Source organism: Armigeres subalbatus, chromosome 2 (genome assembly GCF_024139115.2).
Source record: "Armigeres subalbatus isolate Guangzhou_Male chromosome 2, GZ_Asu_2, whole genome shotgun sequence".
NCBI classification, from domain to species: domain Eukaryota; kingdom Metazoa; phylum Arthropoda; class Insecta; order Diptera; family Culicidae; genus Armigeres; species Armigeres subalbatus.
In genome coordinates, this window is record NC_085140.1 from 102,991,589 (window position 1) to 103,017,098 (window position 25,510).

General features: G+C 45.8%; 1 protein-coding gene across 2 annotated transcripts in view; it reads right to left on the bottom strand.

Annotated features, from left to right (window-relative positions):
- Nucleotides 1-15,934, bottom strand: part of LOC134210549 (myosin light chain kinase 2, skeletal/cardiac muscle-like) — a 130,124-nt gene extending 114,190 nt beyond the window's left edge. Inside the window, exons 1-2 of one of the 2 annotated variants that reach the window (XM_062686602.1) lie at nt 15,104-15,930; nt 14,965-15,065 (exon numbers count right to left, since the gene is read on the bottom strand). In XM_062686602.1, the coding sequence (XP_062542586.1) occupies nt 14,965-14,998 (34 nt within the window). In that variant the 5' untranslated portion in view covers nt 14,999-15,065; nt 15,104-15,930. Of the gene's footprint in view, nt 1-14,964 lie in introns of both variants that reach the window. The other variant, XM_062686601.1, reaches the window with a different exon arrangement.
- Nucleotides 15,935-25,510: the final 9,576 nt, after the last annotated feature.

The window sequence follows — 25,510 nt, forward strand, 5'->3', positions numbered from 1 at the left end:
GCTCTACGCTAATAAATTGCGTTCCTTCCGCTTCGAAATTCAACCAAAGTATTCCCCTTCGCATCGGATTCAAGTTCAATTATTGAACCTACGAACGACTACCTTGAACTAGGCCACGCCACGATAAATCAGCTCGGTTTCATTCAAACTAGAAACGATTTCAACGTCAACTAAGACTCAAAGTGCAAACCCCTTGTGCAGGAGATTGTGGGGCAATTTGCTGAACTAATGAATTTTTGATATTGTCCCAAAATAAACGCAAGTTTCATAACATAACTCTAGAAGTGATCCTTAATTCACAATATGCTATTTTAATGGATGCAAACTATTGCAATTGTGGTTCGTCATCACCCTGGTGCACTTAGGACCACTTTCCCCCTACCTATAGTTAGTAGCCGCGCTGCGTTCGCAATGGATTAGCTTCTTCGCTCATCTGCTACAGCTACTGGGCGCAGCCGGGGAGATGATGATCGTGATCACAATAATCACCGTCTCGAGTCGCTCGCCAAAAACACACTCAGAAATCCGGCGAGAAGAATGGCAGAGGTTGCCAAAACGATGCGAAACACGCGATCTTTGGTCCGTTCCGAATCGATTAGTTTTTCAAGGTTTCTTCCCTGTGGCTACTTAAGTTGGTGATGGGGTTGGGCAGTTGGTGGTGCGTTGTGGGTTGCACCGCCGTTGCTTTCCGCGCGGAATGAAAGAAAAACAGGGAAAATGAAGTCCATTGAACGGTGTCGTTGCCGCTGGTATGGTGTGGTGTTGTGCTAGGTGTTGTGTAGGTGCCTATTTTTTGTTGACGTCGCGGCTTATTAGAAACATATGACTCCTGTGGTCGTTGGCACCGAAAATATTCGGTTTCGGTGGTTTATATCACACGTAGAACTGAGCTTGTGCAAAAGCAATGTTTATGTTTTATGAACCCGTATTTGAAAACCGATTGTTACAAGCACAACTTGGGCAACCAATTACAATAAATGCTTAATTTGCTCCTGTCTTACAAGTAGAACTTGAGGTAAATCCCAAGCTCCTTTTTGACTCCTTTTTTGGCATTTCAAACGTATTCCCTTATTTATATACCATTCTATAACCCATATAATTTTAAAAGACAGGAACACCGTCTTCGACCAGAGGTCGTACAGACTGAACACTTAACACCTAGCAGGAGACAACGGACAGGACACATAACACCCAGTGGGCCGGTGGAGATTTTTTCAATCACGAAAAGATTCCTCCTTACCGGGGCAGAAATCGAACCCACACTCCCTAGCACATGCGTCTAGACGATTGACGTCGCTAATCGCACGGCCACAAAGCCCACTCATCCTTTAGAATGTATCATTTCTCCCTCATAATAAGCATTGGTTTGCGGTCCATTTGTCGAGCAGATCCGATTGATGTAGATATGAACCTTTTTTGTACAGTAATAGTCACTCGGCAAATCATGGAATGTCTTTGTCTTGAATTTGAAAACAAAAGCGCGAAAATAAAAATAAAATCATCACCTACTAAATGACATATTTAACTTGACATTAATAGAAATTTTCGTAATTATTCTACTAAAAGCGACAGTCATTAAACATTTCCTATTAACAGAATTAGAAGGTCAATTTTCTAAGATGTTTTGAAATGCCTATTTAGCTAGCGCTGTTGATTTTTGTTGTTGTGCTTAATGATAAAAAATATTCGCATACTTTGCAATCATTTTTCAGCAGAACTTTTAATTTACCATAAAATAATTTTATTTTAGTTTTTTTCATTTTTTTTTACTTTATTTTTTATCCCTTCATCCCTCTTTCCTCTCCTTCCAAGAACTCTCGGACATACAATAATGTTTGCATCGTTCATTTCATTTATTTAGTCTACATCTAAACAGATAACACTGAATCAACATTTTGACGCCACAATACACGGTTCGAGGCCGCATCTCTCCATCCTCGGATACGCCCCACGCTCGCCAAGTCGTTTTGCACCTGGTCTGTCCATCTCGCTCGCTGCGCTCCACGCTGTCTCGTACCTGCCGGATCGGAAGCGAACACCATCTTTGCAGAGTTGCTGTCCAGCAGTCTTGCAACATGTCCTGCCCATCGTACCCTTCCGGCTTCAGCTACCTTCTGGATACTGGGTTCGCCGCAGAGTTGGGCGAGCTCGTGGTTCATTTTTCGCCGCCACACGCCGTCTTCTTGCACACCGCCAAAGATGATCCTAAGCACCCGTCTCTCGAATAGTCCGAGTGCTTGCAAATCCTCCTCGAGCATTGTCCATGTTTCATGTCCGTAGTGGACAAGCGGTCTTATTAGCGTCTTGTACATGACACATTTGGTGCGGTGGCGAATCTTTTTTGACCGCAGTTTCTTCTGGAGCCCGTAGTAGGCCCAACTTACACAGATGATGCGCCTTCGTATTTCACGACTAACGTTGTTGTCAGCCGTTAACAAGGATCCGAGGTAGACGAATTCCTCGACCACCTCGAAGGTATCTCCGTCTATCGTAACACTGCTTGCCAGGCGGGCCCTGTCGCGCTCGGTTCCGCCCACAAGCATGTACTTTGTCTTTGACGCATTCACCACCAGTCCAACTTTTATTGCTTCACGTTTCAAGCGGGTGTACAGTTCTGCCACCTTTGCAAATGTTCGGCCGACAATGTCCATGTCATCCGCGAAACAAATAAATTGACTGGATCTGTTGAAAATCGTAGCCCGACTGTTACGCCCAGCTCTCCGCATGACACCTTCTAGCGCAATGTTGAACAACAGGCACGAAAGTCCATCACATTGTCTTAGTCCCCTGCGCGATTCGAACGAACTGGAGTGTTCGCCCGAAAACTTCACACAGTTTTGCTCACCATCCACCGTTGCTTTGATCAGTCTGGTAAGCTTCCCAGGAAAGCTGTTCTCGTCCATAATTTTCCATAGCTCCACGCGGTCTATACTGTCGTATGCCGCCTTGAAATCAACGAACAGATGATGCGTTGAGACCTGGTATTCACGGCATTTTGAAGGATTTGCCGCACAGTAAAGATCTGGTCCGTTGTCAAGCGATCGTCAACGAAGCCGGCTTGATAACTTCCCACGAACTCATTCACTAATGGTGACAGACGACGGAAGATGATGTGGGATATCACTTTGTAGGCGGCATTGAGGATGGTGATCGCTCGAAAGTTCTCACACTCCAGCTTGTCGCCTTTCTTGTAGATGGGGCATATAACCCCTTCCTTCCACTCACTTTATTGGTCTTTAGCTGTTGGATGGCATCCTTAACTTCCCTCAAGGTGGAGGCTGGTTGGCTTCCATCGTCCGCTGAACTGACGTAGTCATCTCCTCCGCTGCCTTGACTTTCACTGCCTGTACCCTCAGCGCCATTCAAATGTTCCTCGTAGTGCTGCTTCCACCTTTCGATCACCACACGTTCGTCCGTTAAGATGCTCCTATCCTTATCCCGGCACATTTCGGCTCGCGGCACGGTCGGGATGCGTTGAGCTTCTGATAGTTGTTTCTTGAGAACGGCACAGCTGTTCCATCTCCTCGCACTCCGCTTCTTCCAGGCGGCGTTTCTTCTCCTGAAAAAGGCGGGTCTGCTGTCTCCGCTTCCGTCTATAACGTTCCACGTTCTGCCGGGTACCTTGCTGCAGCGCAACCGCCCACGCTGCGTCCTTCTCCTCCAGAATCTGTCTGCACTCTTCGTCGAACCAATCGTTCCGTAGACTTCGTCCCATATACCCGACGTTGTTCTCCGCAGCGCCGTTAATGGCTGCTTTGACTGTATTCCAGCAGTCCTCAAGAGGGGCCCCATCGAGCTGACCCTCTAACGGCAACGCTGCCTCAAGATGCTGCGCGTATGCAGTATGCAGGTTGCTTCAGTCGCTCTAGGTCGTACCGCGGCGGTCGTTGGTACCGAACATTGTTGATGACGGATAGTTTTGGGCGCAGTTTCACCATCACCAGATAGTGGTCAGAGTCGATGTTAGCGCCACGATATGTCCTGACGTCGATAATGTCGGAGAAGTACCGTCCATCAATCGGAACGTGGTCGATTTGTGATTCTGTTTGCAGTGGTGATCTCCAGGTGTACCGATACGGGAGGCTGTGTTGGAAGTAGGTGCTGCGAATGGCCATATTCTTGGAGGCGGTGAAATCAATTAGTAGTAGGCCGTTTTCGTTCGTCAGCCGGTGGGCGCTGAACTTCCCAATAGTCGGTCTAAACTCCTCCTCTTGGCCAACCTGAGCATTCAAATCTCCTATGATAATTTTGACGTCGTGGCTTGGGCAGCTGTCGTACACACGTTCCAGCTGCGCGTAGAATGCGTCCTTATCATCATCAGTGCTCCCGGAGTGTGGGCTATGGACGTTGATTATGCTGAAGTTGAAGAACTCGCCTTCGATCCTCACATCCTGTACATTCTTTCATTGATCGGCCACCACCCGATCACGCGCCTCTGCATATCGTCCATCACTATGAAAGCTGTTCCCAGCTCGTGTGTGTTGCCGCAGCTCTGGTAGATGGTATGATTACCTCTAAACGTTCGCACCATTGATCCCTTCCAACAAACCTCCTGCAGCGCTACGATGCCGAATCCACGGTCCTTGAGCACATCGGCGAGTATGCGTGAGCTCCCGATGAAGTTGAGAGATTTGCAGTTCCACGAACCGAGTTTCCAATCGCTAGTCCCTTTTCGTCGCGGTGGTCTTCGCCGATGGTTTCGGTCCGTACTCTCTTGTTGATTGTTCGTTGCTTATGTTTTTTTAAAGGCTGGCTTGCAAGGCCTGACACCAAACCCCCTAAATTCCCGGTGGACCATGGTGCACAGTTTCACTTAGAGCCCCTCACTGGAACTCGGACTATGATCAGCCGCCCCTAACATGGAGAACAGACGCTGTTGTGAGCCGATCCTGACATGGAGAACAGACGCTCAGTAAGATTTGCACCTCCGGAGAGGAGCAAACCCCCCCCCTTCCCTGTCAGCATACGACCATAGTTCCCACCGGGGTTGGTTACCCAAGTAGCACACGCAACATCTTCCAAAAAGCATCTTGTTTCTATACAGTTTCATTAAAGGCATTGGTAAAACATCAAAGCACGAAAAAGTTGCATCAAGATGTCAAAAACCTTCGAGTTGTGATCAATGTTTCATTAACATTGCAATGCAGTACGTGTTTGACATTTGAAAACAAACAACCAAAGAAAACTGCACTTTATGTTGCAAACACGAAACAAAATCAAGAAGTTGCATATTTCTTACCATGTAACTTCAATGCGTCTTTCAAAATTTATTTAATTCCACCAGTTAATTTTCGTTATCTTTGCAGATACGTATTTCGACCACAACTGTGTGGTCGTCTTCAGTGTCTTGTACTCGACTCAAGTACAAGACACTGAAGACGACCACACAGTTGTGGTCGAAATACGTATCTGCAAAGATAACGAAAATTAACTGGTGGAATTAAATGGACAATACTTAATTCGTCTTAGACGGTTTAATACATTCCACTTAACGAGCTTAATATATTTTTCTGAAAATTTATTTGTTTGTTTAAATTAAGTTGCAGATATGTTGAGTGTGTCTTCATGTTTAATTTAGCATCGTTCAACGTTTTGACAATTTACAATTTTTTCCGGTGATGGTGCAATCAAGTACCAGAAAACTCGAGTACATATGGTTTTTATGGTGAGTCAACATGCAGTCCATTCGAAGTGTTATATGGTGCTGTGGTAGAGTGAAGGACTATCAATCATAAGATTTTGTAACATTATTGCAATTTTAATGCAATCGAAGGATGTTTCCGTAGGCTCCACCTCTTGCGCTTTTTAGATTGCAAGAGAGTTATATTTGATGGCACATACGCAAAGATGGTTTCTTTCCGAATGTTGCAACACAGTGAAATGTTCAGTAGTGAAACAAGTTGTGCTGCTTGGGTACCCGATCTTCCCTAAGGTCGCTCGTATCCCGGCCAGCACCGCTGGTACGCTTTACCCAACATTTGACGTGCCAATATTTGCATCGACCAATGCCTAAAATGTTAGTCGTTTTCAACGATTTCTTGATCAATTTCTTTTGAATGTGTTGGTAGAAAACCGATTCACTTTCTCAGGCATGGTGTACTCCATGGAATTCTTGGATGACTTGGAACGAAACATTTGCTAAAGGGCTTGACTATTTGAATAAAAAAGGGCATAAACAATTTTTAAAAAAGAACCATCTTTTGATTTAGTTATTGTGTCGTCAATCGATTTTGTAGACCTAGTTATTACATTAGTAGATTTAACCGATAATAGTTAACAATAGTTTTTTGTAAAATAACATTTTTGGTTAGAAATATTGTAAAAGAGTGTCATTCGCTTATAATACGTGTAAAGAAGTGTTATAGCTGAATTTTTTGGTCATTATTATCACAATATTTATCAAAAGTCCATATTTAGCAAAGTAAGTTTGATGATAGCTTACGGAAATATTTGTCGATGTCACAGTTGTCGTACTTTGTGTCGGAGATAGTCGCAGAAGCCTGCGAAGCGAACGTATCAGTCGAATTTAGGGCCAAATCGAAAGAAGTATGCTCAAATGTTGTAAGAGGTCGGAAGGAGAAGGGCGCTATTTATAGTCATAGTGCTTCCGAGTCAGTAGACACCACATCCGACATGATGCTACCGTATGCTACCGGTAGCGCTATTCCTCCGCGACAAATCTGTCTCTACTTTGGCATTCTTGGACGAAGGTGCATCTGTGACGATGATCGATAAGGGATTAGCGGATCAGCTGGGTGCAGAGGGTGTTCGGCAGAAACTCGAGATTCGGTGGACCGAGAATGTAGCTCGCATAGAGAAAGACTCTAAGCGCATCAGTTTGAAAATATCTGCGATGGGAGAATCGGAACAGCTAATGTTGAACGAAGTGTGCACAGTACAAAAATTGTCATTACCGGAACAGTCACTCGATGTACGGGATATAATACAGCGGTACGAACACCCCCGTGACTTCCCGAGTAGCACACTTGTCACAATGTCACATACCAGTCACTGGGAAGATTAGGAGAACCAATTGCGGTCAAATCGCCACTTGGATGGACAGTTTATGGTCCGAATAATAGAGTAGCACTAAATCAGTATGCACTAGACGAATCGGTAGTATGTAAAGTAAAGGAGTCGCCTAAAGATACAAGAGCTTGAAAAATAATTGAGACGACTAACATCCGAACAGGATGCCGATTAGAAACCGGGTTATTGTGGAAATCGGAAAACCCACAGTTTCCAGACAGCTACCCGATGGCTTTGCGGCGGTGTAAACAGCTTGAGAACCGATTAAAGAGAGACCCATTACTTCAAGAGAATGTCTGCAAACAGATAGAGGACAGAACAGCGGAAAGGATACGTTCATCAAACAACACCGGAAGAACTGTCCAATACTGGAAAGTTTGGTATAAATTCGCTGGACGTCGTTGTGAATCGTCCGAAAGGGAAAGTTAAACTAGCTTGGGACGGTCGGGCCTCAGTAAATGGAGTCTCCCTAAGCTCACATCTGATGAGAGGGCCCGATATGCTAGCATCATTGCCAGCGGTAATAAACCGTTTTCGAGAATGAAGAATAGGATTTGGTGGGGACATAAGAGAAATGTAACATCAAATTAGGATCAGAGAGGAAGATAAGCAGGGCCAACGGTTCCTGTTTCGAGTAAAGGAGGGCGATGCACCTAAAGTGTATGTTATGGACGTTGTCACCTTCGGGTCAACCTGCTCGCCTAGCTCCGCTGCTCCGCACAGTTTATCAAAAACAAGAATGCGATGGAGTTCGCCGGGATATTTCCAGAAGCGGCAGAAGCAATTGTGTAGAAACACTATGTAGACGACTACTACGATAGTGCTGATACGGAGGAGGAAGCTGTTCGCCGAGCCAATGACGTGAGATTTGTACATTCGAGAGGCGGTTTCGAAACCAGAAATTGGATTTCAAATTCCGGGAAAGTTCCCCGCAGCTTCGATGAAGGAAAAACTGCACAGGCAGTACACTTCAATAAACACAAGGAGTCGGGCAACGAAAGGGTGCTGTTGCCTGCGGTAGAAGCTTTATGACTTCCCAGAACATATTTCGGAAATTTAATTTCTGCCTCCTTCCGGTTGGTAGAGCAGCACGTATTCACCGATGCCAGCGAGAACGCGTTACGGGTGTGTGACTTATTTCCGCGTAGTTGTGGGTGATCATATCCGAGTATCCCTAGTAATGGCTAGATCGAAGGTGGCACCACTAAAGCAACAATCTGTTCCACGGCTTGAAATAATGACTGCGGTGCTCGGCGCTAAATTGATGTCAACGGTTCAAGGCAAACCATTATCTGAATGTTCATCGTCAAGTTTTGTGGTCCGACTCTCAGACAGTCCTCAGCTGGATAAGGTCAGACCAGTATAAATCAGCAAGCTGCAGCGTTCAAGATAGGTGAAACCCTGGAAAGTGGGGGCAGCAAGGACTATGTCCAAGGGCTAAACGACCCCTCCCCACGGCCTCTGCGAGTTAGGGAGCCTGCCTAGGACGTGGTGGGGCTTGGCAGCGGGCTTTGTTAAACCTCTACAAAAAGCTGCATGTGTCCGCAAGCAGGCCCTATCAAGGAGTGCCAATTGGCACATCAGGATCAATGCCAGCAACATCCTGATTATGGCATTGTGGCCGCGTGTAAACGGACCTTGTCTTGGATATAGTAATATTATGAAAGCGAGGGCTGGCAGTCTGACATTCTCCTCTCTTAGTAGAGCCGGGTGACACTGACTCGCTGTCTACCATGGCGGGCCTTGTAGCACGCTGTCCAATCCTGCCACCAAGCTTTGCCTGCTGGGTGGGAGTAGGCTCAGTTGCCCTTTCCTAACTTGCGCTGATCTGGATCTGAACACGAAAGTGTTAACCCTTGCATGGCCTCCCTGCATACCGCAAGGCATGTAAAGGCAGTCACAAGGGGGACCCAGTTACAATGAGTGAAGCAAAACCAAATAACTCTTTTGATGATGCGTTAAGCATGGAACTGGTAGACTCCTTTGCCAAGGGGGGTTTGGCGAGGTCTCCTCACAGGGAGGCGGAGAGCGGAGTGTTGGAGGCTGCAACTAGCAGCACCGGAGTCTCCCCAGCACGCTCGGCGGGCCACTACCCGGGATGCGGGTGGTCGCCGAGCAACTCGATGATATCATCGAGTTCGCGAACGCAAGGCAGAACATCAGTAAGGAACTGAAACAGAACCTTCGGATGCTCCGCCAGGCTGTTCGAGTCGCAAGACAAGAACAGGATGCGTTTATCAGGCGAGTGGTGGGAAGAGAGAAGGCCGACAAAGGTGCTCAAACCGATGCCTTCTCCTTCCTTGGAGGAGCGACCATAGCCCAAGAGGCGATTGATTTCGCCTTGACGGCCAATGAAGAAAAGACTGCGCCTAACCCGAAACGGCTCAGGCAGCAATCCGACGAAGGCGCTCAGAGCAAAGCCAAACGACGTGCAACCGTAAAGGCCAAACGTCGTCTGGGCGGAGCAGATCGGGGTGCAGAGGAGCCCAAAGGGCGTCGACCCGAGAAGGTGACTTCCCGGCCCAAAAAGGCGAAAGGCATCTACCAGTCGTCGCCGGGCCGCTAGAGGGTACCAGCCAGCCTGTGCCATTGGCACAAGGGACCGAAAATCCCTGGCAGCTGGTCAGTAGGGCAAAGCGGAAGTCAAACGCATCTCAACCCGCAAAGAAAGCTAAGGACAGAGGCGAGTACACTGAAGTCCTTAAATCGATGCGAGAGGTCGAAAAGTTTTCGGCGCTAGGTCAGGACGTACGAAGCGTCAGACGCACCAAGACCAGTGAAATGATCTTGGTTCTGAAACGCGGAGCGCAGGCTAGTGGGACTGACTACAGGAAGCTGGCCCAAGAGGTCTTGGGTGGAGACGCCGAGGTGAGGTCGTTGGGGGCGGAAGTGACCCTCCAGTGCAAGCAACTGGACGAGGTCACGAACGCGGACGACGTCGTCTCTGCCATCAGAGACCATTGGGAAGTTGACGATCGGCTGGTCAGTATGCCCAGTGAGCAAACTCCAGCCGCCACAAGTCCTACAACTGTAAGGGCACAGACCGTAGCAACCTGTGTCGTCGTTGTGGTGAGGAAGTGCACAAGGCGCATGAATGTGATAAGGCACCAAAGTGCCTTATCTGCGCCAGCAAAAAGCAAGCCTGTAACCACGTTATGGGTGGGTCTTCGTGTCCCATCGTAGAGAAAAATAAGAATAAACCGAACAAGTAACACAGCTGAAACTTAACAACTGTGCAACTGCCCAGCAGCTGTTGTCTCGGTCTCGGAGTCGAGGACTGATGTTGCCCTGCTGTACGACTCGTACAACGTCCCTGTCGTTAAAGGCAATTGGATGGCGGACGGGTCTAGGATGGCTGCTATTTGTGGTACACTCCTCTGCTGAGGGTGTCGCGACAGCTAAGATCAATTGTAGCTGCTATGCCCCACCAAGGTGGCCATTAGAACAGTTCAATCAGATGATAGATAGTGGGTCGTAAGCCGGTCGTCATAGCAGGAGATTTTAACGCTTGGGCAGTGGAATGGGGCAGCCGCTGCACCAATCGAAGGGGTCAAGCGTTACTAGAGGCGCTAGCGAAGCTCGACGCAGTGCTAGTCAATGATGGTTCCGCTAGCACGTTCAGAAGGAACGGGGTCGAGTCATGGATTGACGTAACGTTTGTCAGTCCTGGTCTGGCACCAGTCTTGGACTGGAGGGTGGACGAGGGTTACACCTATAGTGAACATCTAGCAATTCGCTTTAAGATCAACTATGGCGTGCAACATCCGAGGTCCGGGGATTCCTGTCAGGTCCGGGGGTGGAGAAACAATCACTTCGACAGCGAAGTTTTAACCGCGGCCCTGGGACAGGAAGCCAACACTGAAGGTCTAAATGGGGATGCGTTGGTAGCTGTCCTATCACGCGCGTATGACGCCACCATGCCGAGAAATGGCAGACGCCTGGTATACTGGTGAAGTCCCGAGATTGCGGCCCTTCGATCAACCTGCCTCAAGTCTAGACGAAGAATGCAACGTGCCCGCACCGAGGGTGAAAGAGCGGACCGCCGTGAAGTGTTTCGAGCTGCGAAACTGGCCTTTAACAAGGCCATCAAGAGCAGTAAGAGAGCGTGTTTCGACAACCTATGCAAAGGAGCTAACTCGAATCCGTGGGATGACGCCTACAGGATAGTGATGGCCAAGACCAAAGGCAAGGATTATCGAGGTACTCTTCCCGTCCCGAACCACAAATCCCTGGCCTCCTCCACCGCAAGGAATATAGGTGCGGCCGAAATGGTGGCTCCGGTGACGAACGAAGAGTTACTCGCGGTGGCCAAATCCCTGGTAACGAAAAAAGCTCCAGGGCCAGGAGTTCCGAACAGCGCTCTCAAGGCAGCAATCATAGCGAACCCGAACATGTTCAGGCTAGCTAAGCAAAGATGCCTAGATGAGTGTAGATTCCTCGAAAGATGGAAAAAACAGAAACTGGTGTTGTTGCCGAAGGCCGGGAAGTCGCCGGGCGACCCATTGGCGCATAGACCAATCTGCCTTATAGACACGACGGGCAAGTTGCTAGAGAGGATCATCCTCCATAGGCTGACCCCGTACTCAGAGGGTACGAACGGCCTGTCTAGCAACCAGTTCGGTTTTCGCAAGTCCACGTTTGACGCTATTAACTCGGTGATAATGACCGCCGAGATAGCGATCCAACAGAAAAGGCGAGGTATTCGATACTGTGCGTTAGTCACACTTGATTTGAAGAACGCATTCAACAGCGCAAGCTGGGATGCCATCGCGCTCTCGTTACACCGGCTTAGCCTGTCGGTGGACCTGTACCGGATTTTGGAAAGCTATTTCCAGAACCGTGTACTATACGTATACGAGACCGATGCCGGTCAGAGAAGCGTACCTATTACCGCACCCGAGCAGCACAAGTCAGACAAACATGGTTGCAGCAACATAATTGTGACTGAATCCGGTCACATATAAGTTGCAGTAGCCTATGTGGAACATGTGTGCTGCTAGAGCAGGAGTTCCGCAAGGTTCAATACTGGGCCCAGTACTATGGCACCTTATGTATGACGGGGTTCTGGAGCTAAAGTTCCCTCCTGGTGTTAAGATCGTCGGATTCGCAGATGACGTAACCTTGGAGGTCTACGGGGAGTCAATTTCCGAGGTAGAACTGACCGCAGCACACGCGATCAGCACGGTGGAGTATTGGATGAGCGCAAGAGGCCTGCAGCTCGCTCAACATATGACGGAGGTGTTTATCGTTAACAACCGCAAGTCGGTTCAACATGCAGTGATTCACGTGGGTGAAGTCGCGATCGCATCAAAGCGGAGTTTGAAGCTCCTCGGGGTCGTAATAGACGACAAGCTGCCTTTGCCAGCCATGTCGACTATGCGTGCAAGATGATGTCCAACAGTTCCAAGGTGTGTGCCAGTAGACGTAGGCTACTGGCAGGCGTTGACGTATCTATTCTACGGCAAACGGTAAAACTGCCGGGAGAGGGCCAAGCTTCTCAAAACTGGAAGTGAGCAGCTGCATCAATCGATCCACCGCATTATTCAGAAACTATGAGAGGTTCATCTCAATGGACGCAGTGGTTCTACATGGTTCTACGCCCCAACAAAAAATGAGATGAAGAAGAGGTTGGAGAACCTCATGTGTCCGATATATAAGAAAGGGCACAGACTAGAGTGTGCCAATCACAGAATTCGGCGTACGAAACTTTGTCGCTCATTCTGTTTATCAGACTGAGGCGGCTTGAAGAGTTCTTCGTCGGCGAATACCAGGCAGGTTTTCGTGAGGGCTGATCAAAGAAGGATCAGCCAACGGATGATCTTTGATAAATTCCGGAAGTACGACTTTCGTCTCTAATTCTATCATTATAATGTACGTCAAAGCATGGAAGATGTTATTAGCATTTCTAATCAAGTTATTTTGAATCTTCAATAATTGTTTCATTCCGCTAACTCCTGAACTCTTTGAATTTTCGGATGGTCTGGAATTGGACATGCATTCAATAGATATCCTAATAGATTTGAATGACCAAAAAGAGCATATTAAATTATAATAATTGCTACTTTAAACCATAAAGTAACCATCTGCAAAAATATAACTGGAGTATGAAATTACAGATCAGCCGCCTGACACAATTTAGATGGAAAAATGTTAGCAGTGGCAGTGCAAACTTCAATTCGTGATGTCCAGAATAAACGCAGCGCTGATATCGTGTCTTGATAGCAAGAGGCTCAAGAGAGGTCAATGTGAGCCACCCACCACGAGTTTCTATCGGTGGTGACGAAATCGAGGTGGTTGAAGAATTCGTGTACTTGGGCTCACTGGTGACCGCCGATAACGATACCAGCAGAGAAATTCGGAGACGCATAGTGGCTGGAAATCGTACGTACTTTGGACTCCGCAAGACGCTCCGATCGAATAGAGTTCGCCGCCGTACCAAACTGACTATCTACAAAACGCTTATAAGACCGGTAGTTCTCTACGGACACGAGACCTGGACGATGCTCGTGGAGGACCAACGCGCACTGGGAGTTTTCGAAAGGAAAGTGTTGCGTACCATCTATGGTGGGTTGCAGATGACGGACGGTACGTGGAGGAGGCGAATGAACCACGAGTTGCATCAGCTGTTGGGAGAACCATCCATCGTTCACACCGCGAAAATCGGAAGACTGCGGTGGGCCGGGCACGTAGCCAGAATGTCGGACAGTAATCCGGTGAAAATGGTTCTCGACAACGATCCGACAGGAACAAGAAGGCGAGGTGCACAGCGGGCAAGGTGGATCGATCAGGTGGAGGACGACTTGCGGACCCTCCGCAGACTGCGTGGTTGGCGAAGTGCAGCCTTGAACCGAGCTGAATGGAGAAGTCTTTTATGTGCAGCACAGGCCACTCCGGCCTTAGTCTGATGATAAATAAATAAATAAATGATATCGTGTCTGACCACCAGTGGTCAGTGGATTAAGTGGTAGAAGGAACGGCTCAGGGGAAGGGTTTGAAACCGTAGCAGAATGAAAAAATATCTCACATATCATGTCTAGATACAGTACACTCTCGATGGGTAGCATACCGTGAGAGACGTGTTTCGGAAGTTGTTACGATAATGAACTGATTCGATTACCCATGATAGAATTCTTTTTAAAAGCCCCAATTGCGGGGGGCACCGATTCTGATGATGCATTTCATCTCGTTTTACAGCTGTACGAAAAAATATGTTCCCTAGCATATAATGATGGAGAACAAAGCGTTTTTATTAAACCGCCTATCCGAATCAGTTTTTTTTCCAACGCCGACTAATGAAAATCTGCTTCTCGTTGAAGAAGTGATTCTGGCCGATCATGAGAATCTCTTCACATTTAATATCTTATTTTATTATGTCTGGGATAAAATCCTGAATAAACCTTCAAAAGTATATCGACGAAATTTTTGTAAACTTTAATCCAGTTTGAGCATTTTGTAGCCGTGGTACCATTTTGATTTTATGTTAGTTTTTTTTTAAAGTCATGTAGAACATGATGGTTTACAAAAATGATACTTGCAATATATCTTATTCCAGTATTTTAATGTTTTTTTTTTAAATTTTTTAGGCCGGAACTATAAGCAGATGCTTCTTGAAATAATAAGCATCACGTTTAACAAATTAATAAATCACAATTTATTTGTAATCGTTCGATTCATCCAATCTTAAACTAACCAAGTCCAAGCCAATGGTAATCAACACGACGGCTCGTTTTAATGCCAAAATCATCTGTGTCCAATTAGGCCTCATCAAAACGACTTTCATCGGATCAGTTGCCATCTTTATTTACCGATCACTGCCATGGAGAATATATTCCGTTACACCTCATTCGATTCACTAAATATCCATTTCGAGCCGAATGAAGGCATTTCACGTTCACACCAAACCAAATGAAACTAGTTAATATGATTCAAGCTTACCTTGCGCGGGATAGTTTTCGTCGACCTTGAACATCTCGAAACCGCCCGGGATTGTTTACTATCCTCTGTCTACGGCTTGTTTGGTGCCGTTTTGTATTTTGCTTCTTTTTTCCGAACGCGTGCGTTCGATTTTCTTCGACGACCTCACGCGAGAAGACACGGCAAAAATTTCCCCCAGCTGCGCCAACACCGAGGAGCTAAAAGGTCACTCTTTTCACTTTCCAACAACACCCACCCGCTTCCGTTCTCGGCTTCGACGCCTTCACACAGCGGAGGTTATTTTCTCGTCAGAACAATATTCCTTTCTTCGACCGATGTTGGTCATTGGAGGAGGTGTCGTAAATTTTGTGGACTTTTATTATCTTTTGCTAATGACAAACACACACAGTCCCGAAAGAGGCGTCGTAACGTTCGACGATCGTGTCAACTGCCACTGTTCACCAGGCGACAATCGGAAACTCGATCACATTAATCTACGGATGGCCCACTCAAATTAAATATCTGCACACTCATTCAATGCGCATCGCATCGATGGTCACAAACAGCTTCCTGAATCATGTCACTTTCACTAATCAACACACATCTAATGATCCACTGGTCCACTAAGACTTCCTTGTTGACGAGCTCGCCCAGACCTGGCCGCGGTAATTGGATCCTTGCAGATCCCCAGCTCTGAAAGTCCGTGATTAATTGGCTTGATCTTGAGTGGGTTCGGTAAAGCGAGGAAAATTGTCGCCAACGATCAAGCCAACGGGCAGTGACCGTCTGATGGGGCCTGATCTGATTTAGTGGCTATTGAGCGCCCTTTGTAGAGCACTGAAACCGCGTTGTCTGCCGAAAATGCGTCCGTCACGATCTACGTACGAATGGCGAATGTGCGAGGTAAAGTCCACAGCGAAAGAAAGTTTGTGCTGCGCGGATTTTCCGCAGATTTATTTCTGAGCAAAAATTTCCACTTCGCTCTTCGGCCGAGGATCGCGCGTTCTCTGCGGTTCTCACACTTTAGATCGGTGCGGTGGTTATATTACCAGGGCTGGTGGTGGGTGATATGCACAAATGACAAAAGGTTCAGGATAGTTACGTTAGATACATGAAGCAAAATCGGCAGTTGAAACCTTATTGGATAAAGTGATTTGGTAAGGTTGGTGGATAAAATCGCCATCCAACCTATTCGAATCAAGAAAAAACAACTCGGAATGGGTCTGACAGTGGTTTGGAACCACTACTTGACCTAGTTGGGACAATAAAACCCAAATCTGCAATGGTCGATGGTCGGAATTACCATCGGTAGGAGAAAGATAAAATAAATCCAACTCAGGATGAATCTGCATTTAATTGTTACTAGAAGAAAAGAAGAATAATCTGTAATGAACATTCTTTTCCAATCAATTAATGCTCACTAACAATTCCAGCAAAGTAAAGTTTTAGGTACCGAGTCCTCTGAATGTAACTCCATGTAAATTGGTCTATATGAAGTAGTTCTAAATAATATATCTCAAATCCACACAATCCCATACCACTACTTCCTGGTTTCAGTCATTATTGCAAAGGACCTTCCGGAATTTTGTCAATCGGCCGGTTATGGATGCAATCCTTGAAGGGATTCAAATAGAAAAGCTGAATATTTATTCCAGTATTTATTTCTCACGTATATTAAACATTACGGGTATGGTAATCCGGGGGCAGCAGGGACTATGTCCACGGGCTTGACGATCCCTCCCCATGCCATCTGCGAGTTGTGGCGCCTGCCTAGGATGTGGTGGGGTTTGACAGTGGGCCCTGTTAAACCTCTATAAAAAGCTGCATGCATCCGCAAGTAGGCTCCGCCAAAGCGACCGTGTGCCGCTCAAAGCACACAAGCCCAAGTCCTGGTGTTAGGTGGGACGCTAAACAGCTCTGACACGACGGCCCTCCAACGAGACGGGAGGTTTGCGCAGGCCCAATAAGCCGCCTTTAAAAACAACCATTACGAACGACGTAGAAGATAATACGACTCGATACAATCGGCAACGACCCAGGCGACGAAAAAAGGATCACGATTGGAAGCTTGGAACATGGAACTGCAAGTCGCAAGTCGCATCCCCGCAACTTCGATGTCGTAGCGCTGCAGGAAATCTGCTGGACAGGACAGAAAGTGTGGAAAAGCGGGCATCGAACGGCTACCTTCTACCAAAGCTGTGGCACCACCAACGAGCTGGGAACCGGCTTCATAGTGCTGGGAAAGATGCGCCAACGCGTGATTGGGTGGCAGCCAATCAACGCAAGGATGTGCAAGCTGAGGATTAAAGGCCGTTTCTTCAACTATAGCATCATCAACGTGCATTGCCCACACGAAGGGAGACCCGACGACGAGATAGAAGCGTTCTATGCACAGCTGGAGCAGACATACGATGGATGCCCACTGCGGGACGTCAAAATCATCAGCGACATGAACGCACAGGTAGGAAGGGAGGAAATGTATAGACCGGTCATCGAACCGGATAGTCGTATCGTATGATAACGGACAACGATGTAAACACTTCGCAGCCTCCCGAATGGTAGTCCGAAGCACCTTCTTTCCCCGCAAAAATATCCACAATGCCCAATGGAGATCAACTAACCAAGAAACGGAAAACCAAATCGACCGCGTTCTAATCGACGGTAAATCATTCTCAGTCATCATGAACGTCAGCACTATTGAATTCGAGCACTACCTCGTTGCAGTATGCCTGTGCTCAAAACTCTCGACGGTGTACAACACGCGTCGTAGTCGAACGCCGCGGCTTAACATTGGGCGGCTACAAGACGGTAGACTAGCTCAAGACTACGCGCAGCAGCTGGAAGTGTCACTCCCAACGGAAGGGCAACTAGGCGCAGCGTCTCTTGAAGATGGCTGGAGAGATATTCGATACGCCATTAGTAGCACCGCAACCGCTGCACTTGGTACGGTGCCCCCGGATCAGAGAAACGACTGGTATGACGGTGAATGTGAGCAGTTAGTGGAAGAGAAGAAAGCAGCAAGGGCAAGATTGCTGCAACACCGCGCGAGGAGGAATGAGGCACGATATAAACAGGCGCGGAGCAGACAAAACTCGATTTTCCGGAGGAAAAACGCCAGCAGGAAGATCGAGACCGTGAAGAGACGGAGCAACTGTACCGTGCTAATAACACACGAAAGTTCTATGAGAAGTTGAACCGTGTTGAATCTGTTACTCGACATCAAAGCCGCATATGATCGGGCCCGTCTTTGGCAGCTAATGCACGAACACGGATTTCCGGATAAACTGACACGGTTGATCAAAGCGACGATGGATCGGATAATGTACGTAGTTCGAGTTTCAGGGACATTCTCGAGTCCCTTCGAAACGGGCAGAGGGTTACGGAAAGGTGATGATCTTTCGTGTCTGCTATTCAACATGGCTTTGGAAGGGGTAATACGAAGGGATTAACACGAGTGGTACAATTTTCAATGAGTCCGTCCAGCTATTTGGCTTCGCCGACAACATACATATTATGGCACGTAACTTTGAGAAGATGGAAGAAGTCTACATCAGACTGAAGAGGGAAGCTAAGCGGATCGGAATAGTTATCACGTCGAAGACGAAGTACATGATAGGAAGAGGTTCAAGAGAAGATAATGTGAGCCACCCACCGCGAGTTTGCATCGGTGGTGACGAAATCGAGGTGGTAGAAGAATTTGTGTACTTGGGCTCACTTATGACCGCGGAAAATGATACCAGCAGAGAAATTCAGAGACGCATAGCGGCAGAAAATCGTACGTACTTTAGACGCTCCGATTGAATAGAGTTCACCGCCGTACCAAACTGACAATCTACAAAACGCTTATTACACTTATTACAGTTCTCTACGGACACGAAACCTGGACGATGCTCGTGGAGACCAACGCGCACTTGGAGTTTTCGAAAAGAAAGTGCTACGTACCATCTATGGTGGGGTGCAGATGGCGGACGGTACGTGGAGGAGGCGAATGAACCACAAGTTGCAAGAGCTGCTGGGAGAACCATCCATCGTTCACACCGCGAAAATTGGACGACTGCGGTGGGCCGGGCACGTGGCCAGAATGTCGGACAGTAATCCGGTTAAAATGGTTCTCGACAACGATCCGACGGGCAGAAGAAGGCGAGGTGCGCAGCGGGCAAGGTGGATCGATCAGGTGGAAGATGACTTGCGCATCCTCCGTAGACTGCGTGGTTGGCGCAGTGTAGCCACGGGCCGAATGGAGAAGACTCTTATATACCGCACAGTCCATTTCGGCCTTAGTCTGAATAAATAAATAAATAAATATTTTCAGTCAGTGCAAGCATATGGCATTTGTGCTTACACGAGAAGCGTGAGTTCGTCTGGAATTGTTAAGATGGTGTTACTCATGTCCAAACTATGGAACTATGCGGAGCATTATTGGCAGCGGAGCTTTCAGAATGGATCCTGGAAGCAATTAAGATGGATGGGGAACTGTTTTTCTGGACAGATTCAACTTGTGTCTTGCAGTGGATAAAAGCTGTCCCATCAGCATGGACGACCTTTGTGGCCAACCGCGGGGCAAAAATTCAAGGATTGTCGGAGAATTGAATCTGGCGTCACGTTTCCGGAAATCTGAACCCTGCTGGCTTAGTTTCCCGTGGGGTTAAACCGGACCAACTTAAAGGATTCAGCCTCTCTTTGGTGGGAAGGTCCGCCTTGGCTCCGGACTAATAAAGACATCTGGCCAATTCATCCAACGTACAGAAGTTCCCAAATTTCACGGATCTGGTGAGACGTACTGCTTACTGGCTACGATTGATGGATATCTTAAGGAAGGTTGAACCTACCAAGCGGCGATACGGTGTGATCCAGGTATCAGAACTACGGGAAGCTGTATATGTGGTCATTCGTCGTGTGCAACAAGACGTGTTCAATGAGGTGTGGAAAGTACTTTCGGCAGGTGGTACGATAGCCAGAGGCTCGTCGTTACGCTGGTTTCATCCTAGGCTATCACAGGACAAACTATTTCGTGTTGGAGGGTGATTAGAATATTCATCAGAACGTGAAGGGACCAAGCATCCGATTGTCCTACCAGCAAGGCACCCTATCACCAAAAGGCTTTTGGAATACTCTTATTATGCATTACTTCATGCAGGACCACAGCTGCTACTGAGTGCAATTAGATTACAATATTGGCCACTGGGCGGCCGCAGTAGCACACCAATGTAAATATCCGATGCTGCCGAGTAAAACCAAAGACAGTTGAACAGCTTATGGAAGAACTTCCAGCGGCTCGTGTAACTGTATCAAGACCATTCTCATACTCCGGCGAGGACTATTTCGGCCCAGTATACGTTCGGCTGACACCACGTAGATCTACTATGAAGGCGTCTGTGGCAGTATTTATCTGCATGTGTACCAAGGCGGTGCATCTCGAGTTGGTAACAGATCTGCCCACCGAAAAATTTATCCAAAAATTACGCAGGTACATTGGTAGACGAGGAATGGTTACTGACATCTACTCGGATATCGGAACCAACGTTGTCGGTGCCCGTAATCAGAAAAAAACAATTGTTTGTGCTACTGCAAAGCAGAGAACATTATGAGACGGTAGCTAGGGAATGAACACAGGAACAAAAATCAGGACGAAATTCAGGAGCACTTCAATCCTCCGAGTGCTCCACACTTCGGAGGTCTTTGAGAAGCACCAGTAAGATCTGTTAAATGCCATTTGCTCAGAGTTCTTGGAGAGCAAGTGCTGACATTTCAAGACATGAACACACTTTTAGTACAAGTTGAAGCTTTTTTTTTAATTTAAGACCGCTGACTGCAATGTCAGACGACTCGAACGATTTGGAACCCTTAACCCCAGGATATTTCCTGACTGGAGGCTCGTTGTATCAACTACCGGACCGGATTTTTTTATTAGGTTCAATAAATAGGCTTTCCCAGATTCAGGCGACACAAAAGAAATTGCAGGAGTTCTGGAAAAGATGGCGGCGGGGGTACTTGTCGCAATTACAACGAAGCGTTGGCGTCCAGTAATCCCAATATCAATCCAGCTTTCCACGCTCGCCATAATGGCGGTTGCCATAAAATAATTTGACAGTATCTGCTTCCGACGCCGAACCGCCTTCGACGCTGCGTGGTATCTAAGCAATTAATTCGTTTTGTTTATTTACTGAAAACTCAGGAAAAGTGTTTGTCATTGTACTATCAGCCTCGATTCAATTAAAATATATTGATTTTCTATTTCCAGGACACCTTCCAACATTTAGTCAGGAGTGGATACATTTAACGATTTTTACAATTACTGAATGCATATATGTGGATGACCGCAGGCTCATCTGACCAGTAATGTGGATTTTGGATGCTTTCGTCGATGGCCCCTGACGCATCCCACATCCAACCGCTCAACCACGTCCAACCAACATAGAAGACCTTTCTGGTTCTTGGGGATTATGCAATGTCAGTCTGCTTAAGAATTTCTGCTAAAAAAAGCTAAAGCTTCACATTTTTGAGCTCATATAGAAATATTAGAATCATATTACTGTTCATGAATATTGATAGCTATTCATTGAAGATCTAAAAGTTAATTCCTTGAATGATGTTATTATTTCCTTGAATGATTAATATTTATTTGAAAATGTAACCATCGCGCAAACTTATTGCTTGTGTTTGATGCACATAATAATATCAATTTAATAATAGTCAGCTTCTTCTAGCTTTCTTTCAAATTTCCTACTTTTAATTTTCACAAATATCAACGAGAAATTCTTAGACATCCCAAACCGAAACTAGTTGCGAATGGTTATGGATTTCTCGTGGAAATACGGAAGAATTTGTCATTGGAATAAAGAAGAATTTCCCGTTGATAATTGACAATTCTTCCAAATTGTTACGATAAATTCAACTAAATGTCCAAAGAAAATTGTTCCGAATTTCCACTGGAACCCCATTACTATTCAAATAAACTTTTCGTGAAAATTCGGAAAAAATCCTTGGAAATTAGAAAAAAATTACGGTCAGTTTGAAGAACGAATACACGCAGTGAAACAGCATAATAAACCCAAGAGCTCCCTGATGTTCGTCCCCCATCAATGAAAATGGATGCTACCAATATTGCTGTCTAAACTGTAGGGTGAGGTAGCTCAAAGTTTCTCCCATCCTGCTCCTTCTTTTTTGTCAACAAAATGGAACCAAGCGGGAGGGGAAAAAGTTCGAGCTACTTCAAGCTGCTCATTAGTCAGGACTCGCATGCCAATACATTCGTAAGCCTTAGTCATTACTGACAAACGGATTGAGAATGCAGCAAAGTGCATAGCCGAAAACATTTTAAATCCACATTATTTCTGGTCAGGAAAGACAGTCATCCATATAAATACATTCATTAGTTGGTAAAACTCGTTAAAGACTCCGCTCCTGAATAGCTGTTGGAAAATGTCCTGGAAATGTAAAAATATTAGAAGTTTTATAAAATCAAAGCTAATAATTTGCAAACGCTTTTTCGATTTTTTCAGTAAATAAACAAAATGAATAGTTGCTAAGATACCTTGCAGCGTCGAAAGCAATTCGGCGTCGGAAGCAGTTAGTGTCAAATTATTTTATGGCAGTCGCCATTATGGCGAGCGTGGAAAGCTGGATAGGCCAACTAATCGTCATTCGTGAAGATAGCGTGCCACCAATCAGGTGGAATAGTAAAGGTAAATCTGGGAGAGGACGGTGTGGTAAGAGTTGCTTCAAGGAGAGGACAGCAACGGGACTTTGGATAGACCCATTGAAAAGTTTTGTATCCTTCCATCATCGGCTAAGAATGTCAACAACAACCAATAGTGGAGCAGCCGAAAGGCACGAGAGGTTTAATTTCTTTTATTTTCAGAATACCCAGTTATTTTGTGGACAATGCCTGGAGTAAATCCCACCGAAACACCCAAGGAAATAAATATCGACGGCCGTCCAAGTCCACCCAAAATAGGTGTCCACCTCAGCTACCAGGAATCATCACCCAACCACCCAAATACAGTCCACATCGGAAGGAGATAAGGACCAGTTCCCAAACAAGGATTTATATATATTAAAAAAAAATATCTTCATCAATTATTTCAAGAATTTCTCAAAGAAATTCTTTCAGTAATTCCCTAAGAAATACCTTCTGTAACTCTAGGAAAAAAATCCTCAGCCCCAGCTTAACTCCGCCGGTGGTTTACTTAATTCCAAAGAATCTTAGATTGACAACAAAGGCAAAATCAATCTAAATTTACAGAATTGAAACTAATTAATCACTTAAAAAGATAGAACCACTGTGTTCAATGTTTACGCATTGCAAGAAAAATTTGGAATCATTGAAAATTCAAAGCGCCTTCAACTTCAATGAATATTTTTCTGGTAAGAGATCAAAGGTTCTTCTTCTTCTTCTTTTTGGCATAACATCCCCACATTCGGACAGAGCCGCATCGCAGCTTAGTGTTCATTAAGCACTTCCACAGTTATTAACTGCGAGGTTTCTAAGCCAAGTTACCATTTTTGCATTCGTATATCATGATTCATGAGGCTAGCACGATGATACTATTATGTCCAGGAAAGTCGAGACAATTTCCAATCCGAAAATTGCCTGGACCGGCACCGGGAATCGAACCCAGCCACCCTCAGTATGGTCTTGCTTTGTAGCCGCGCGTCTTACCGCACGGCTTAGGAGGGCCCCAGAGATCAAAGGTTTCTTATGCTAAATTTGATTTTTCTTGTTTATATTTATTTTTACATAGTCTAACAGATGAATGCAAAAAAAAGTTAAAGAATAATCAAATGAAATAATCCTACGATATTCCACAAGGTATCCAATTCTTCTAAAAGTTTGGAGTTTTCCTAATATTTATACACACAATGTACATCTTGTTATAAACCTTTTCCCATATTTTTTTTCAAAAACAAGATCACTGTTTTCCTTAACACTGTTCCACACTTTTTATGCATGTTGCCACCAGCCCTGCTATATGCGAAAAAGAAATCTTCGAGATCATGCAAAACTTCGCATGACGACTATCTACGACGACCCGATACTTTGATGCTGCTGACGATGATTTACCACGCAATCGACCGAAGCACACAAACCCCCAGAAATGAAAGTTGATGCGCGCGAGTTGATAAGATTCGGTATCGCGATTTGCTTATGAGTTACGATTGAATTCTGAAACGGTCGACACTCGGATGGAAACTAGTCTCCCAAATCAGAACGTGGATCGTGCCACAGCGTTGATGGCGCCGCGCCGTTACGCCATCCGAGCCTCAGCCTATAGCCGCGATTATTATGACCCGATACGGTCTTGTCGTCTTGCCCATACAAGGAACTGGCCCAAGGCAAGCGAACGAATTGACGCCGCTGCATGGCGTCTGTCTGAGGGAGCAGAGGATGCTGGAGCTGGAGAATGTCTTGTATGCCTAAGCTAAAAAAAACTAAAAGCGCCCCCGTGCCGTGGACCACGACGATCGACCGACCAACGACGCAACAGGGCTGGCCTTCGCTGGAATGTGTCACGAACTGTGACTGTTAGTGGCAACGCGCGCGCGATCGCGGACCCGAACCGAAAGGAGGCACCCAACAGAAGCGCTGCTAACACAATCGCTTGGATGCGTAATTCTTCTCGTCGCCGCCGGTCTATATATAGACTGGACTTTGTGGGGGATAATTTACACGACGGATTCGCCACCGAAAGTTTTGGCTTGGATGGATTGAACGGTTGACTGGATGCTGCCGCCGTCGTCGTAGCCGTTTGGATTCGAAATGTAGAGACAGAAACAAAGAAGTCGATTCTGATGTGTGGAGAGAATGGTATGTGGTGCACTGCCACAATAAATATCTGATGGGCCGTTTCATGATATATGCACATTACACATGTTTGTTTGCATAAATTGACATAAGCAAAAAAAAAGAGAAATGTAGACTTATAGAAGTTTAATAGCTTTGATGAAGGAATATTGCAAATGTACCTGAATAAGGTGACCACATAAATTCTTTATTTCAATTGGGTTTTTACAACCAAAAAACAGATCTTACAATTATTGTATAAAAACGTGGCATATACAAATCTGTAAGATTTTTATACAGAAATTGTATTAAAATAATACAAATCTGTATAATTTCGGGTCTTCCACGAAAGGCTGAATCACATAAGGCTGAAAACTCATAAGGCTGAACACGAAAGGCTGAAAAAGGAAAAATCTCACATAAGGCTGAAATAACAAAAGGCTGAAACTCGAAAGGCTGAAAAATTGTGAGAAACCAATTTTTGTGGAAGGATTCACATTTGACGTTAATAGGGGCACAAACTAAAATGATCCGCAACCTTCTTGCAACTTCTTATTGTCTTTCAATTTTTATACGGAATTCTTATTTTTTAGTCTACACAGCTCAAAAAATGTTGAGGTAACATAAGAAGAACAAGACTTTATTGTTCTTAGCTCTTGTATTTGGTTTTTGATATTTGCTAAAATTACTTTCTTATTTTTTCTTCTTTATTATTTTCTCTTCTCCCTTCTTCCTTTTGCTTTTTTATTCTCCCTTCTTTCTTCTTCTTACTTTTTTATTTAA